At 45.0% G+C, this 16778-nt stretch overlaps 1 protein-coding gene across 2 annotated transcripts in view; it reads right to left on the bottom strand.

Annotated features, from left to right (window-relative positions):
• SFXN5 (sideroflexin 5) overlaps nucleotides 1-16778 on the bottom strand; it is a 110490-nt gene that overhangs the window by 45740 nt on the left and 47972 nt on the right. For both annotated transcript variants that reach the window (XM_026121807.2, XM_064511666.1), the window contains 3 exons: nucleotides 13875-13928; nucleotides 10130-10186; nucleotides 8709-8774 (listed from right to left, as the gene is read on the bottom strand). In XM_026121807.2, the coding sequence (XP_025977592.1) occupies nucleotides 8709-8774; nucleotides 10130-10186; nucleotides 13875-13928 (177 nt within the window). The remainder of the gene's footprint in view (nucleotides 1-8708; nucleotides 8775-10129; nucleotides 10187-13874; nucleotides 13929-16778) is intronic.

The following is a 16778-nucleotide window of genomic DNA, read 5'->3' as shown; positions in this document are numbered from 1 at the left end:
GGTATCTGTGAACCGTTAGGGAAGAAGAGGTGATGAAACAAGAGGAGCAGCTTCTGAGGTTCTGCCAGGACAGGTATCCAGAACGCAGAGCCATGCGCTGCTCTAGGTGGAAAGTTTAAGCAGCCAACAGAAGTTTATCCCCTGCTCTTTGGTTCTCCCAGCGATTTTCCTGCGGGCCCCGCTCCTTCCCCTCCCGTCCCTCGCCCTACTTTGTGCCGACTTGCTCCTCGATCTAAGTGTTGCTTTACCGCACTAAGTGGCAGATAGTCCTGAGGGCAGTGGGTGGCCTCCCGCGCCGTCTCGCAAACTGATTACGGGCATCACACCAAATTCACAGGCTGTCAATGCGGCCGCTCCACGCGGCTCGCAAACAATTATCGGGAAGAGGGAGCTGGGATTAGAAAAATCCACAGGGGCACCTTCACCTAGAGAGGAGAGTGCAAAATTGTGTCTCTGTGTGCGCGAGTTAAGTGTGTGATGGGAGCGAGGGGGGGGCGCAGAGCCGGGGAGGAGGAACGCCTCGCGGCCAGCCCCGCCGTCCCGGGGTCTCTGCTCCTGACTTTTTTATTTTATTTTTTTAATTCCTGAAATGCAACAAGCCAGCCCAATTCTAACTTACCTAATTACAGCCTCAGATTCTCCTCCTAGCTTTGGTTAGACACCCCGTCCCCAAGCACCGCGGAGCACGGCTGACTCGCGTTTCACAGCGTTTGCATCGCACCAGAGCTGCCCATCAGGCGCCGGGACGCTCGTCCAGCACGTACATCACGGCGAGGCGCATTTTCAGCTGATGGAGCCAGAAGCACCTGACAGCTCTGAAATTCAGACCCTGCCAACCAACTCGCCTACGCAGGAGAAAACTGCAGGCTCTTAAAAACACTGTCCTACACTTAAGTAATTCATATCATAAAGAGAAAGAGCTGCTGTATACAAATATAACCTTATTATTCCCACTCCCTGATGTTAGAAGTTTTTTAAACTTGCACATGGGAGCAAACGTACCTCGTACAGGTGCAACACCTATATGGTTTCCTGAGCTGTGAGAGCTGGGGCTGCAAGGCCAGGTATTGCCAAAACCCGACCATAACATAACCGTTACAGTGCTAATGTTATTCTTCACGTATAACCTTAGGCTTGAATAGTCCTCAACTCTCAACCTCCGTAGGAAGGAAAAAAAAAGAACTTTCTGCTGAAATCCTGTGTGGTCGTAAGAATGTCTTATGGTGTGAGGGATGTTTCCAAGACAAAGACCGTTTTGGTTTTGCAAGCTGCTGAGATCTTTTGGGGAAAAAAAATAAAATAAAAAACCAGCTTGGTTTAAACATACCATTTTTGCTCTGTCCATTTGTCTTGAAGCAGACTCTGCTTTAATCTAATCTCTCAGAAACACCCTAGCCTTTTCTGAGCTTTAGATTAGACCCTTGCGCAAGTTTTTTTCTTTAATACAGCTAAAAATATAGTCCAGGAGTTCTAATTTTTGTATAACCTCTGTGCTCAACCAGTTCTGATCACAGCTGAGATTCCTGGCATGAATTCTGATTTATGGACCCCTTGGAAACACAACCAAAAATCTCTATGATAAATTATTGTGTTTCAAGGTGCAATTAAAGCCCCGCAGAGTTCACTGCTCACAGCAGTTCCCTAAATTCACCAACTCCGGTTTTCCCTGCCTCCGAATTTAGACGCATAGCCCAGGCAGAAGGCAGGGCATCCTCGTGCAGGCGCCTCTCTGCAGTAAGCTGCTTTCTCTTTCTTCCTCAACAAACAATTTATATTTTCCTGGAAATAACATCACTAAGGCTTCTGTACAGGAGAACATCCCACCTGCTGAAGCCATGTGCTGGATGAAAATGTGTCCAAACCCACAAACCAAGATTGAGCGTGTCAGGTGTCCTAAAACTGACCTGCACAAAACTCTGAACTAGCAGTAGTGCTTTTTTTTTCTTGCATTTTTTCCAAGGGGAAAGAAAAGTATCACAAGATGCCTCAGTAAGTCAGACTAGGTCATTAAAACTGTCCCACTTCCCTCCGGTTTTAGCCTAGTCTGTTCTTACACTAACGTTCAAGTTTAACTTCCCTGTTACTTTTTAAAACTTTGTCTACTTTCATAGTTCATTAAAACACTGGGAACGTGTCCTACAGCAAAACATGGTTTGACCACAACACACAGACAAAGGTTCCCTGCCTCCACCAGCTTGTCAAAAGTCAGGATTTAGGGCCAAGGAAGCAAAGAAGTGTCTGTAGAACAGCACTTTTAAGAGTACAACAAAAACACCTGGACCTGCCTGAGAAGAGATGCTCTAAACGTCTTCCTGTGCACCATGGCTGGAGATGACGCCCAGGTGAGTCATCAGTAGCTGACAGCACTAGACACCAAAGCTACCAAAAGCTTTAATCACCTGATTTTTAACCAAAGGTTACCCCAAAAGGTGATCTTAAGAATACAGAACAACACAACGTATACAAAATACGCCTGGCTGACGATCATAGTTATATTACGCTGTAGGTCTAGGTTTTATACCAAAGATGACAAAACACCTACTTCTGTGCAGAATCTAGGTCAGGTTGCTAAGTGATAACACCATATTTATTTATCTCTATATTGACAAGACCCAAGCACCTAAGAGCATCCAAATGAACAATCACAAATTGCCATTCAACAAAATCCTTCTTCTCCGATGTTACAAACAACAGTAGATTTGAAAGGAGGAGGAGGGAGCCTGGCTACTTTTTTAACTGAGGAAAACACCAACATCCCTCCATGCAAGAGGAGCCTGATTTCACACACATACGCCTAGTCCCATAACTATTGACTAGATTTACTTCCATCTTGCCTGGAAATTCAGTCTTTGCTCTGATAGGAAGTGTGACCTTCAGAAACTTGGTGTAAAGCATTTTTGGGGCTGGCTGGTTGTTTTTGTTTCCCCTTTCATCAGGGAAGGGCTGAACCCCTACTATAATGAGGTGTGTCTAGAAGACGTGATAGGTGCATCCTGGTTAGGTTACATACACCTATATATGTACGACACGCTCTGTACACATTTCAGCTTTACTTTGGGCTAATTACAGACCATCCTGTCACCAGGATGGGACACCGCCAGCACTACATATGCCTGTAGCACCTCCAGGGTCTGTGGAGTGGACAACAGATGGACAACTAGCCACCAAGCTGGGCAACAGACCAAGAAACACTACATTGCTTCCCAGGAGATGCCAGAAACGTGGCCAAACGATACTGTAAGAAGAGGGAAATCTCTCGGGGAATCCGCATGGGATTTTCAGTATTGCAAGGAGCAAGATTTGGAGCCAGCCTTGGCACAACCTGAAGCTGCGACTGTGGAAGTTGAAAACCTGATGCACAAAGCTCTGCTCCAAAGACTACAGACACCAATGGGAATAATTCCACTAACAAATCAATTTTGAAAGAATCTGTTAGCGTAAGATCAGGAGAGTTTGGGGTGACACAGGATGGAGTATACAGCGTCTGAAGAGAAAAGTCTCAGGATCCTTTGCACTGAAGAGGAGGCACACTGAAAATCCACTCTCGATTACCAGGTTAATGAAGGCACCAGATAAAGCAAAACACGCCTCCGTCCAGCTGTGAGAGCCGACAAGGAGGGTGCACTGAGAAAGCCAAAAATCAGCACCACGGACTCTCAGTGAGCATTGGAGCAGCATGAATGGTACAGACACGGCTACACTGCTCCCGGCCTGAGCTGCTCCTCAAGGGGTCCCCAGGTCTCGTGACAACCCAAAATGCAGAGAGTCTGCCCTTGGGTACCCGAGAGCTGGTCTGTATTTGTCTGAAACCACACACGCCTGCTATTTACACAGCAGCTCCCACTTCTTGTACTGATCTCCTCTAGTTTGCACCCATTTAATTGCACCTGCAAGAGCTGCTTCTGACCTCAAGCTGATTTTACACTTTGGAGGCCCCAATACTAAATAGCTGAGCCAGAAGCAAAAAGGATCAGCGATACAGCTGCAAATCTAGTTTGGATCAGAAATTAAGAAACCTACTTAAGAAATATCTAAAAAGTTATTAACACCATTAATAATAAAGACGTTTTGATTATGTAGCTTTGCTTTAACCTTTTAAAAGCTTGACAAAATTAACAGAGTTTGTGTGTATGTGTATTTGCTGGAAAGAGTTTCTGTATAATTACAAACTCTCTGATTAGTATAGCTCTTGGCGCTGGAATATTTGAGAAAAATAACATTTAAAATATGCTTGGTCTTTCTCAATTCTTATTGCTACTCTCTGGCTTTGTTTGCCTTGCTTAGCAAAACCAGCTGGTATTAATTGTGCTTCAAACACCACCATCATGAACAGCAGCCAGATATGAGAAAATAAGGCCTAATAACAGGAATGCACTCAATTGTTAAAAAAAATAACAATTACTGCTTAGTGTTCGGAAAAGCAGTAGAGCCAGAGCAATCAAAATAAAAGGCAGGAAGGAGGCTTGTATATGGAGAACATGATAAAAATAAACTAAAATCACAGAAGGAGAAACATAAATCTAGGTTACTTAACAGTAATCAGAATCCTCTAAACATATTGTCTCCTCGGAGCTACGCTTTTGGAAGTCGTATGCTGCGCCGCGCTCATTCAGAGCGGGTAGCCTAGTTCTCAGCGTGTGCTCGGAAGAGCTAAGAATACACCCAGCCAGAGCGCTGCCGGTCCCCGCATCCCTCCTGTCCAGGGTACGGGAAGCAGGCGCTCTGCGGGGACAGGGCGCGTGCAAAACGGTGCAGAAGGATCGCATAAGAAGAGTGTCTGTTAATTCAGCTTTTCCACCTCCTCTTACCCACAGCCCATCTTAACATCACTTCTTCCGATGTCTTTTCTAGCCCCATTTCAAATAGCTGTTTCACCTCAATGCCGGGCAGGAGGAGAAATAAAATTCTGGACCTGGCAGAGCTTTCCCTGCCCAAAGTCGCGCTGAGGATCTGGCACGGCTGGGAGTAGGTGGCAGCACCCACAGCTTCAGAGGGGTGCACGAAGCGGGACTCGACGTAGCCATAGCGAGGAGAGGGGACGAGGAGGCAGACAGCACTTACTAATGTAAACTCTCCAACATACCTCCTCCCAGTATGTGTCAATGGCACAAGACTACAAGGCTTCCCTCCTCAGGGGAAAAGGAGCATTGATTCCTCCAAAAACGCATCCCAAAGGGATGCGAATCGAGGCTCCCAGACTAAAAGTGAATTGAGGGTCATACATCCAAACGCCCCTTGGAAATAACACTCACCAAAAATGCTAACAAAAAAAATGACTGCCTACTAATGAAAGTTATAGGGTCAACACATAAAACAAGCAAAACAGACCTTGATCTCAGAGAAAAAGATGTTTAGAAGTGGAACTAGCTCGAAAAGGAAAGTGTTGCTTCTCTGTGTCAGAAAATCTCTCTTCCTCTCCAATATGAGAAACGAATAAGCTTATTTGCAAAGATTTGCTAAGACTTTCAGTTAACTGCAAGAAGCATAAAGCCAAAATCTGCTCTTGGGTAGACGTGAGAAAGCAACTTGCTTGCCTCTGTCTCTCAGTGAAGATGAGAAGGGTTAAGACTACTGGAAGCACAATCACGAGTGAACTGAACTGCCTCTTCATGCATCTTCTCTCTGTGTCGCTTGCCAACTGCAAACGTGGAAGGGGCTCGCTTTAATTAATACCAGGTCTCAGCAGACCACTGGAGGTAGTGGCACTTGTTTTCAGGTCATCTGGTCCTAATAGGCTCACACTGAGAGGTGATTTGTTGCTAACTGACAGCAGAGATCAGTTAATGAGGTCTGAGGCTTTAGAGTCCAAGCTAATGAAACTTAAGGCTATTTCTAAATAATTTGCCATCATCATCATTAAAAAAACTGCTTGAGGAGATGCTAGTTATTAATTAAGATATTTACCACATAAAAATCACTCCCTGCCCTGCAGGATTTTCTCCAGGCTTCTCCAAATAGGGAATTCCGCATGCAATAAGCAATACTATGGACCTGCAGTGCCCTGGCTATTCTGCTGTAACTCGCACACGCGTCCTTAGGGCGACTCGGGGCTTGCCTGCACGGGGACGTCAGCGGGCAGCCAGCAAGCAGGAGCCCACTGCACACGCTGACCCCTTCTAAGGGCACACCAAGGGCATCCAAGCAGAAGTCCAGTTTGGTGTTACCACCACGGCATTAACACAGCAAGGCATCAACACCCTGGTGGCATCCATACCACTGAATGAAAACACGCTTTCTTTTGCACAAATTGGAAAATGCTAAAATTACAGAATATTGTGGCATCATGTTTCCTCATGGTGCTTTTGAAGATCTCCCCAAGATGGAGGGCCAAGGTGTGCAAGATGATGAAGCATTGTTGCTTCTGCCTGACACTCACAAATTATGTGGTTGGATAAATCCCAGCATCGTTTGGTTTTCCACGTTGATTCAAAGCTACTTGCTATGTACGCTCCATCAGCATCACCTCCAGAAAGCAAGCTATAACCTCCTGGAGTCACAGACCACCACAGGATGAAGAACTGATTGACCAACAGCAAAATGATTAGCCAACCAGTGGTGATGGCCACCTCACAGTCTGCAACAGCAGGCCACCTGCGATAATTTCTTTTATCTACAAGTCTTGGTGTTCAAGAACCAGGACAAGTTTTTCGGAGTGCTTCAGAGAACCAGTGTTTCTCACGCAGCCACTGCTGGTCACATGAAATCCCTCTGGCACTTTGAACCCATGGTTCTGCTCCAGCACTCTCACAGTCAGCACAGGAGGAATCTCCCAGAGATTTCGAAACCTTTATCAGCTGTCCCAGCACAGCCATTTCTGCTTGCAGCCCGAGTGGTTTCCTTACCAAAGCCTGTCAGCGTCTCAGGGTGACAAAACTCAGCCAACATCACCTCCTCTGTGTCTCCTGACCTCTATCTGCCCCTGTTGCCAAAACGGAGAGCAGCATTAATGCCAGCAACGCGGAGTCAGCAACCGTCCCTCGGCTGGACCCCTTTCCTAGGGGCTGGACTGCAGGCTGCAAGCACCAGCATGGACACGTCACGCTGGACTGCTTTGCTTTGCTGAATTCACAAAATGGGAAAAATTCTGAGCTAAGGACTGGAAAAGGGAGGCAAGCTTTCCCACAGTACACGAGGAAATAAGCCGCAGAGAACTGCTGCTAACCGAAGCGTTGAGGACAGCGGGACAGGGACTCGGACGTCCCGTAGCTGCATAAGCGTGGGGCTAGCGTGGACATATCTACGTGGGGCTGTGACAGACGGGCACTCGCACCACTGCACGGCTAGTCGAGAAGCGCAAGCTGGGCCAGGTCTGCAGTGAAGATGTAACATCGGTGATACAGAGGAGCAACGCGGCAACGAGTAAGCCAGCAAAGCCAGCGCCAAGGAAAAATATTAAGCAGAAGGTTATCCACTAAAATCAGTGCTTTCCAGTGCACGCTGTAAGGCACTTTACCAACTCTGTGCCCCTTATTCAGGGGAAACTGGTGACTGTAGAGGTCTGAACACTGGATTTACTAGTCAGTGCAGGTGCAGAGGGCAGCAGCTACACACAGAGACACTTCCTGCAAACTTTCTGCTGTCTGCTGAGGACATGATAAGCCAAAGTGCTCACTGCCAGTTCCCAGCCAGTAACTCCTGACTCTACAACTCTGCTAGTAATCCCGAGTCTGCTCCAGGCACAAATTTTACCTTGGAAAGGTATCTAAACAAGCCCACACTGACTTTTCCCCAGGGTGAATTAGGGAACCTGGATGCAACCTGCGTGGTTCCCAGAAGCAGGGCAGGGGTAAGCAGACTAGTGGTGACCTCTTCCCATGGCACAGCCCGCTTGCAGAAGGATTGTCTGGAAAAGGATGTCTACGGCTTGAGACAGAGGAAGCAGCTTTGGCCAAAGTAAAAAATCAAAACTGCCATGGGACCTTTAATGTTCCAGCAGAAAAAGCACAGTCATACATTTTAGGGGCTTATTTGAAAACCCATCATGAAAAGTAACTCACCTAAGTTGCTTCTGAGAAATGTATCTACCTCCTTGGGAATTAGCTGACCCTGTTAAAGATAAGCACTTGTGCTTCTGGGGAATCTAAGCCTGATGGTAACACCACAAAGTCATAATTTCAGTGATTTTAGCTTTTCAGAGCTCCTCTGTTACAGAGGACTTCAGCTACAACTTGAACATTGATTCCAGCTTGCATGCTGCCCACAGGTAGAAGACTTCATTTTGAGCACTTTTGTTCTTTTAAGCCAAGGTGCTGACCCACCAGGGGAATACTTCCAAAAGCCCGAGTCTGCTCAGCACATCAGCTGTCACACAGTCACTCTGTGCAGCCTCAAGGTCACTCAATCTGGCGCTAACTTGGTCTAGGCTAACTCAATGGAAGTTAATGGAAGTGTGGATAATTAATTGCATACTAATACAAGCGAGTTTGCTCAACAGTAAAGACACACTCAGAGTTCCTGTGCACGGAGCCAAGCAGCGCATAGGGCAGGACATGTAAGCAATCAACGGCAGAACTCCCCTTCTGTTGCAAAGTTTGGGCATGCATGGACAGAGACACCTCATGGTTAAGATATCTTCTTGTTATGTAGACTGATTTATGTCAATTAAAATAAACGTGCTTGGCAATTCAAACAAATATCTCAAAAGCACTGGAGTACTACTGTAAGGGAGCAGTTAGTAGTGAAATATATAGATATAAAGCGTTACCCACTGCTATTGAGACAGCACTTATGACAGCTCCCAAGTAGCCCTGGATGAACTTGGATGTCGGAGAAGGCTTTGGAAAGAAAAACAAACATATTTTCAATAAACAAACTTTTGGTTATTAAAATACAACCAAGTTTTTTCTGTTTGTTTTGGGGTTTTTTTAAACCAGAGACAGGTTTAATTTTGTCATATTGTTCTGTGACACGGTCTGTCATCTAATAGTGGCAAAACCAAGGAAAATTGTAGCTTCGTGAACAAGGTTAAATGTAATGAAAAATTAATTGGCACCAGAAATTATAATATTCTTAGCTTAAAGAAAGTATGTGAATGTAATTTAGCAAATAGTAAAGATATTAGCACTCTTATACACTAGTGATGAACCCCAAATTCTCCAAATTAAATACATGTCTTCAAAAGGTTATCTTGATGAGCTGGATGGTTTCCAGTTCAGCTTCCTGTCTTGAGCTTCCAGCATCCCAAGAAGAAATGAAACAACACAAAAGTGATGAGGAGAAGAGAGCAGGAACAACAACACTTCACTTTTGTGGCACCATTTGCAGGAGTACTGCTGGTAGAGTATATAAAGTCCTTAAAAGATGCAAGCATGATCATGGAGCCTTCTTTTGCTACATGAAAATCCAAATAGCTATCATTTTGCTTTTTGCTCATTTACATATCAAATTAAACCATTTCATATTAGTTAGAACAATATACTGGTTTAGCTCAAAGGCAACTTACTGCTGAGCCAGCATTATTTATGCACCTTGGGCGATTTTAAGATCCGAGAGAAAAACTAGGATGTCTACCTAACTTGGTGGGTATCAAACATTATACAGAAGAGTTTTGTAACCCAGAAATCTCATATTTACATGCTCTTGGAAATGACAGCATCTGATTTGGTGTGCAGGACAGGGATACCATAAGGGCTCACAAGCTTCATCTAAGCTCTGCTAACACAAAGGGTAAAGAGACTTTCGGTGCAGCCTGACACCAGCCTTGCTGTCAGGTGCCTGAAGCTTGCTTGAAGGTACAGACCGAAGGCTGTGGAACATCACAGCCCGCTGTCACGTACCCCGCAACAACACACCGCGTGCAGATATTTTTATAGATATTTTTCATGCCTGCTAGTGTCACCTACACTAAAACTAGCAATACTCTGTAGTGCAGCCCCTAATCTGTGCCAAGTGTTGAGGAGTTTTGGTGACTGGAACAAAGCACATCTAGGGACTGGAGTAAAAGCAAAACACTCATGTCATTTCCAGCCTAAGTTTAAATTTGAATCCTATATAGGAGAATGGCCAATCTATAAATTCATCACAGTGCCTACTCTGTAGTTTCTATTAACAGCAAAGAGACAGGATTTATGTTTCTGTGTCAAAACAGATCAGCCTTGCTGCAGGCACTGCATATGTTGGGTCTCCTCACCTTTGTCGCATTTCGGTTTGCATAGTTGACGCATGCATTGTGGCTCTGATTCAACCACTAAAAAAGAAACAAAAAGAGGGAGACATAAACATAAGTTTACAAGAATAAATCTATAAACACAGGAGTACCACAGGAAAACTTCTCACCCTTCATACCTGCTCACGACTTGCCACTTCTTTTCTAAGGCTTGTGCATACAGTAAATCCGATCTAATGCCCAGGCACGAAATTCATACATAAGCACGTGCACAACCACAAGCACATGTATATGAAAATACACAACTAGCTCTAAACAAACTTCAAAATTATGAGCAAAAGCAATCTAAACGCTAAATCTCTACTTAAAACCTTTTTTCCTTTTATTAATGCAGTGTCAGTGGGGAACTGTGCTTGGTAACAACTTCAATATTCAACACTGTTCCAGAAAATCCTTTAGAAACAGTTGTGATACGTAACAGTAAGTCCAGCAGCCTGTTCTTCAGTCATTTATTAAGCTCCATGGTTCTCAAACAGTGGGTCATGGGATGCTTCATCTGAGCAAATGCACCATTTTAGGGACACAGATGCCACTAAATTGGTATTTCTGTCCCTAACTTCTTGGAGAAGGATTTAGCATAGAAGAAACATCTCAGCAGCTAGGGAAGAGTAGCACCACACTCCTGCAGGGCTTTATCCACAGCAGCTATTAGGAACATAAAGAAAACAATGGTTTCCACCCCATAAATACCATATTTTCAGTTTAGACTATTGATAGAACTTGATTCCTCTCCAGCTGTGGTCAAAACTGAGAGGAGAGGGGGAAAAGAGAAATGGGGAGTGAGAAGAGTCACGATGCAGAGCGAAACAAGGCACGATAACATAGGGATCGCCTAGTCATCACAACACCAAAGCCCAAGAGTATGTTCTCCCTGCCAATCACAATTTTCGAGGAACATCTGACCCAGCAAAGCTTGCTTTTTTGTTTGTTTTCTTTAAGTTGAACAAAAAAAATTAAGAATTCAGCTTGCCAACATGTGCTGGAAATCTGTCTCAATTTTCAAGAGGGTTTTTAGAAAACTCCTCTTTCTAAAAAATTCCACTGAAGAAGCCCAAAGAGCCAAGAGGTGCTGCTCCTGTGCAGGACCATAAGGCAGGTAGAAACGGGGTCTCACTGTGAACGCAGACCCACTGCAGAGCAGCCACAGGGCAGGCCAACATTAGCAGGTCAAGAGTCCACTTTCAAAGCGTATCTCCTCCCTGTCCCCACTTATCAAATAACAGCATCTAAATACACATGCCCTGCAGTCCCTTCTGAGCAAGCTAAGCTAGGAGTGCACCTAAGGCACTTCAACAACCCCCGAGTACTCAGGTGCACAGGACCAGGCTAGAGCTATCTGAAATGCATCTGTCCCGGGCATCAGGTCCTCCTGCAGGCCCTACTGCTTGTTAATGCAATCCTATGCAGAGCCCAGAAATCCACGCTACTCATCCAGATGAATCCCATTTTCAGAGAGCGATGTAGACGTTCTGCTCAGATATTCTTTCTACCCTAAGTGATCTTTATATCAGAAATATCCCCACTACCTGTTTCTGAACTCCACTGTCCTCCTGGCTGGTTGCCCAACACCCTTCTGCGCTTTTTGGACGATGGCTCTGCACACTGCAACTCTTCCTATTCGCCCTTTTCAGACAAGGGTGGCAAATGCTCACTCTCCTACGGGGGTAAAGGACTAGCGGAGGGTGGGCAGCCAGCGTGCCTGCTTCGGTCAGCAACAGCGGGACTCGAAACGCTGTCGCGAGTCCACCGCTGCTGCTCCGATGACTGCTTACCTCAGCCTGGGGCCTGACATGCCCTGAACTGCAACAGGGGTACTCAGGGTGCTGTGGTTAAAGCATGGCAGTTTAGGGCTGCTCTTCTCCAGCTGCTGCTCAGAACCTGGGAAACAAGACTGAGAGGAGAAAAGAGGGGAAAGAAACAGAAAGGAGTCAGAAAAGGAGGGGGAAAGCACAGGGAAAGAGAGAGAGAGAATCAGAGAGATGATGGTGAGGGAGGACAGAAGAAAAAATAAAAGTAGGAATACTGAAGGGGAGGTATGAATGTTCTTTGTTTGGGGAGCTTCACATTCGTCATTTTTGAAATGAGAAGGAATAAGAAATTACAGTAGGACCTCCAAAATAGCACTCTGATTTGGGGCTATCTGGTTTGATGATGGGTCCGGCAGGTTATGACCTGGAAAAGTTTGAGAACCACTAATTGAACTGCAGCTTCTCAGTGGGTCTACAGTTACTGGACTTGCCTGCTACGACCTCTCTCGCTAGTGGGCTAGTTCTGCATCTGATCATATCTGAGGAGCCATAAACAAAATCTGACAGTTTGTCAAGCAGTTCGATTCCTACATATTCCTTGCCAAGTTCTACCTAGCACATCTAACTCCCAGTGAAACCAACGCTGTTCTAAAATTGGCTTGGAACTTGAAGTCTGTGTATTTTGTTAATTAATGTCTCCTTGAAGTTGATTTTTGATTTTGTGTTTTAAATATTCTTTCTAGTTCCAAAAGGATTATTCCGCCCCTCTAAAGCTGAAAGGTTCCACTGACTACATTTAGACTCACTACGCAGCAACGGGGGGAATATGCTCTCCTAACTTAAGAGCCATTTACAAGACACCTAGTCCAAACTAGCTGCTTGGGCTGGCTCACCCTTTAATCACTTGAGGGTGTCTTCTCCAGGAGGGTCACTTGAGGGTGACTTCTCCTTCCATCTTAGAAGAGAAGTCTAAAAACAGGTTAGGTTAATTGTCCTTTAAAACTATGAACGTTTCTAGACTTCTCCAGCCACAATCCTACTCCCAGCATCTGAAGCCATGGGGCCACAACTTATGGCTAAATAAACCAAGCCACAACAGACCAGGATATACTCATGTTTTCTCAGTTCTGCACAGTCTTTCTAAATGTTAGACAGATCCCATTCTGCTTTGATATTCCTTAAGCACACAATTCACTATCACAGCTTACACTGTAGATAATAAAAAAAGAGACACTGGCAATTAAAAATAAGTCTGAAAATAACTTACTTTGCCATTTCAGCTATTGCTGAAATACTGCTTAATTGGGGTGTTTGCTGTGGGTATAACTCATTCATGCACACGCTTCCTCCCCTTTCTCTTGACTCCCAGAATCGTACTGGGGGAATAACACCAATAAACCCCATTTATTTCCCAGAGTCTATTTAGGGCACTGAATGCAAAGCTCCTTGCCTTTATGATCTACAGCTATTCCTGAAATTCCTCAGCACTGGGGACCTCCTGCTGCCCCAGCCCTGTGGATAAATTGTACTTCCAAGCAGGAATTTTCCAAGGTAAATTCCTACTATTTGACAGAGCTTCTTCAAAACAGCAGATGTGTGAACTTCAGGGCCTATGTTTCCATGGAAGTACACACTCTGCAATCATTTACACCTGTACAAAAAAGCTCTGAAAAGCTGATTTTGAGATCAAGTGCTACTTTGCATCTCCCTCACAAGGTGTTCACGGTGGCACAAATCGCAGGGCACCTCAAAGCAGGCCCAATAGCTTGCTTACAGCACATACCCGACCTGCTAAGCCTTCTCCCCATTACACCTAGCCACATCATCTTCTCATTAACTAAAGCACTGCTGATGTGGAAAAGTCACGTGCATTAGTTAGTCTTGTAGATACAAATCAAATTCAGCTTTCCTTTTCATCACATTCTCCACACATTCAATGCACGGCGGCAGAAGAATGTTACCTGCCAAAAAACGGTGGATGCCAGTGTCTGGTTGGGCAAGAGAAGACCAACAACCTGCAAGAGAAGAGAGGTTCTTATCAACAAATAAATTGTTGGCTTGTTCTTGGTGCTCTCCTAGGCATGAAAACAGCAAGCTTACTTCTATTGACATAATTAAACTAACTTAATTTCTGGGTTTATTTCATGGTGAGTGGCCAGAGCACAAACCAGGAACAACAGGGTGGGGGAACAGATTCATCTCTTCAGTTCTTCTAAAACTGCCCATTCCAATACAAAGCAATGTGATTTTTGTAAAACAAAGAACTGTAAATCTAGAGCACAATTCTGCTTTTTTTTTTTTTTTTTTTTTTTTTTTTTTACTCTGAACTTCCCTTCACCTCACTGTCTCTAAATTTTCTAACGGTGAAATTGGATGCTGTGGCTGACCATTAAAACTTCTCATCTTGAACTCTTGCTTGCAGCACACCTGGAGAGAAGCATGACAACATATACTGTCCCAAGATTACAACTTTAAACTACAATCAATTGTTTAATCCAGGTATTCCTAGAATATAACTCAAATGTTGCATTAATGAAAGAGTTCAAAATTGTTTCTATTGGCAGTGAAGGGGTTTTTCATATTTTCCTTTGGCACGTTCACTGTTCCAAGCATAGGAAAGAAATCGGATTTGAACATCTGAAGACAGGAGTGCCACCTGGAAGCACATGTGCTCCTGTTTGGGAGTCTGAATTTTGTTTTAAGATAAGAGAATTGTTGATGTGTCATACTTAGAGCTGCAAAAACTCCCGCTTGGGTGATGAGCTCAGCCTGATGATCGGTATCTCCTGAAGAGGCTTAGAGCAGCCTGTCCCGCCCATTTGGCCAGGTGCAGGTGCCTGCAGATGAGACACACCACGGCTCTGCACGGTCACCCTTTGCAGCATCTGGGACCAAGCACACTTGTGCTGCCTGTACAGTCTTGAGAGCATCCTTGGGACATGGTGCAAAATGCAATACAGACCTACTCTCTAATCTTTAAAGGCCCCCCGTCTTTTCCACCAGTGAATATTCAATGCAGCACTGTCAGACCCTTTCCTGCCTTACTTTGTGGCAATCTTTCCTCTTAAGAAGTCAGAAGCTGAGAAAGAGGAAAGGGATGCCAAGCACGGGAACTCCCAATGATAAACCCAAGCAAATGCTTCCAAGAGGATGAGTTCTCGGGTGAGAACAGGTAAGATGTGACACTTCTCATTACTGTCTTTTTCTCCTCTCTAGCTCCTTACATTTCTGATAGTTTCCAAAGAAGAGGGTCTTGTAACAAAATGACTTGCATCTTTGTTAAGAGTATAAAAGGAAAGACCAAACAACTCCTTTTAACTAAAAATAGATTTCTTTTTCAGGGCACTCAGGTAAAGATGCAAGTAGAAATGTCTCTGAGGCACCAGCACGTCTGGGCAAAAGGGTATGAGACTCTGGGCTCGACCAGCTTCTTTGGCTTTATTGCTGCAGAAGCCGAGGGGAAAGGAAACTTCCCTGTTCCAGCCCAGAGACTCTGCCACAAAGAGGGATAAGCTAAAGTGATCTTTGCACATCTGCAGCAGCAGCAGTTGAAGAGGAGGCAACTTTTATGCTTAAGGACGTAAAAGAGAAATAACAACAAACAAAAGGGTAAAAGGGTTGGGAGGCCTGATTTAATTTACATCTTCTTCCCTTTCTCCTCCTCCTCCAGCTTTTCCTCCTACAGTCTTTCTGAAGTTACAGCTACTTTGTACGCTGGCTGAATGCCAGCCTGTGCAAGTTGCACTAATTTACTGCTTCCATTCAATATGCAGATCTTGCCATTAATTACATATTTGCTGGTCTTAGCCAAGCTAATTCAATAGGCGATGCACCTCCTCACCCCGGGTTTGACTCCAGCCCCAGAAGCCAGTGGGCTAATGAGAGTTGGGAGCTGAGGAAAGACTGCAGGCAGCTACTACATTGTCAGCTGAAGCTCGGCACAGAAGAAAAATAAAAGAGTAAAATAAATAAATAAAAGAGCACCCAAAATCTGTATGACTGAAAGAGGCACGTTTAAATGCAAACTCTCCATATGTGCAAGAGTCTGTCAAGAAATGTACAGTTTCACTTTTAATTACTGTCAGGGGAAAAAATAACTAAGAAGGAAAACAAAATAAAAAAAGCTTCTAAACACCAGAAAAGTATCAACTACAAAATTTAATTGCCTATTAGGTGTGAATGGCCATTCCTGTCCAAAAAGCCAGGGTTAAACACACTTGGACATCTGTCAGCTCTGAAGAGCCTCTTAGTATATCAGCATTAGGATTCTCATTTTGCAAACATGTCTCGTTTGTCAGAGAGATTCGGCTGCGATGCCACGTTAACACCAACGCGTGGGTCCTCTCTCCGCGTTCGCAAGTCCGCACGAGGCCTCCTGAACTCCCCGTCCAGCTCCCAAAGCACAACAGCAGAAATTCGTTGTATTCCTTTGTCACTGGGTACATTTTAAACTAAAATCCCTGCAGTCAGCTGCTGGGACAGGAGCCGTCGGAGACCAGCCCAACAGCACGAACCTCCTAACACCGCTCCAGCTTTTCCACCCAATTCCAAGCCCTTCAAAAGGGGAAACACTCTCCTCCGCCTTTAGAAACGCCTGCGAACTGTGGTTTACCCAAAGCTGTGGATCACGGCCCCTACTCCCCATTCCATGCTCAGTGCACAGGTCTGAATTAAGTAAACGCAGATAAATCTTCCTCCTTAGATGAATGTGCTTCCTCCAAGGCTGGAAACACAAAAGGGGCAGGGGAAGCACCGCAAGCTGCCCCGCGGTGACCGCCTGCACGTTGCACCCCAGAGCGACCGTGGGCAGCTTTGCTTTTTGCCTCGAGGGCTGAAGCCCAGGCGGGCAAATGCAAACTCTGCCT

Source organism: Dromaius novaehollandiae, chromosome 4, assembly GCF_036370855.1.
Source record: "Dromaius novaehollandiae isolate bDroNov1 chromosome 4, bDroNov1.hap1, whole genome shotgun sequence".
In the NCBI taxonomy this organism is placed as follows: Eukaryota; Metazoa; Chordata; class Aves; order Casuariiformes; family Dromaiidae; genus Dromaius; species Dromaius novaehollandiae.
This window is presented reverse-complemented; position numbering and strand designations above follow the sequence as displayed.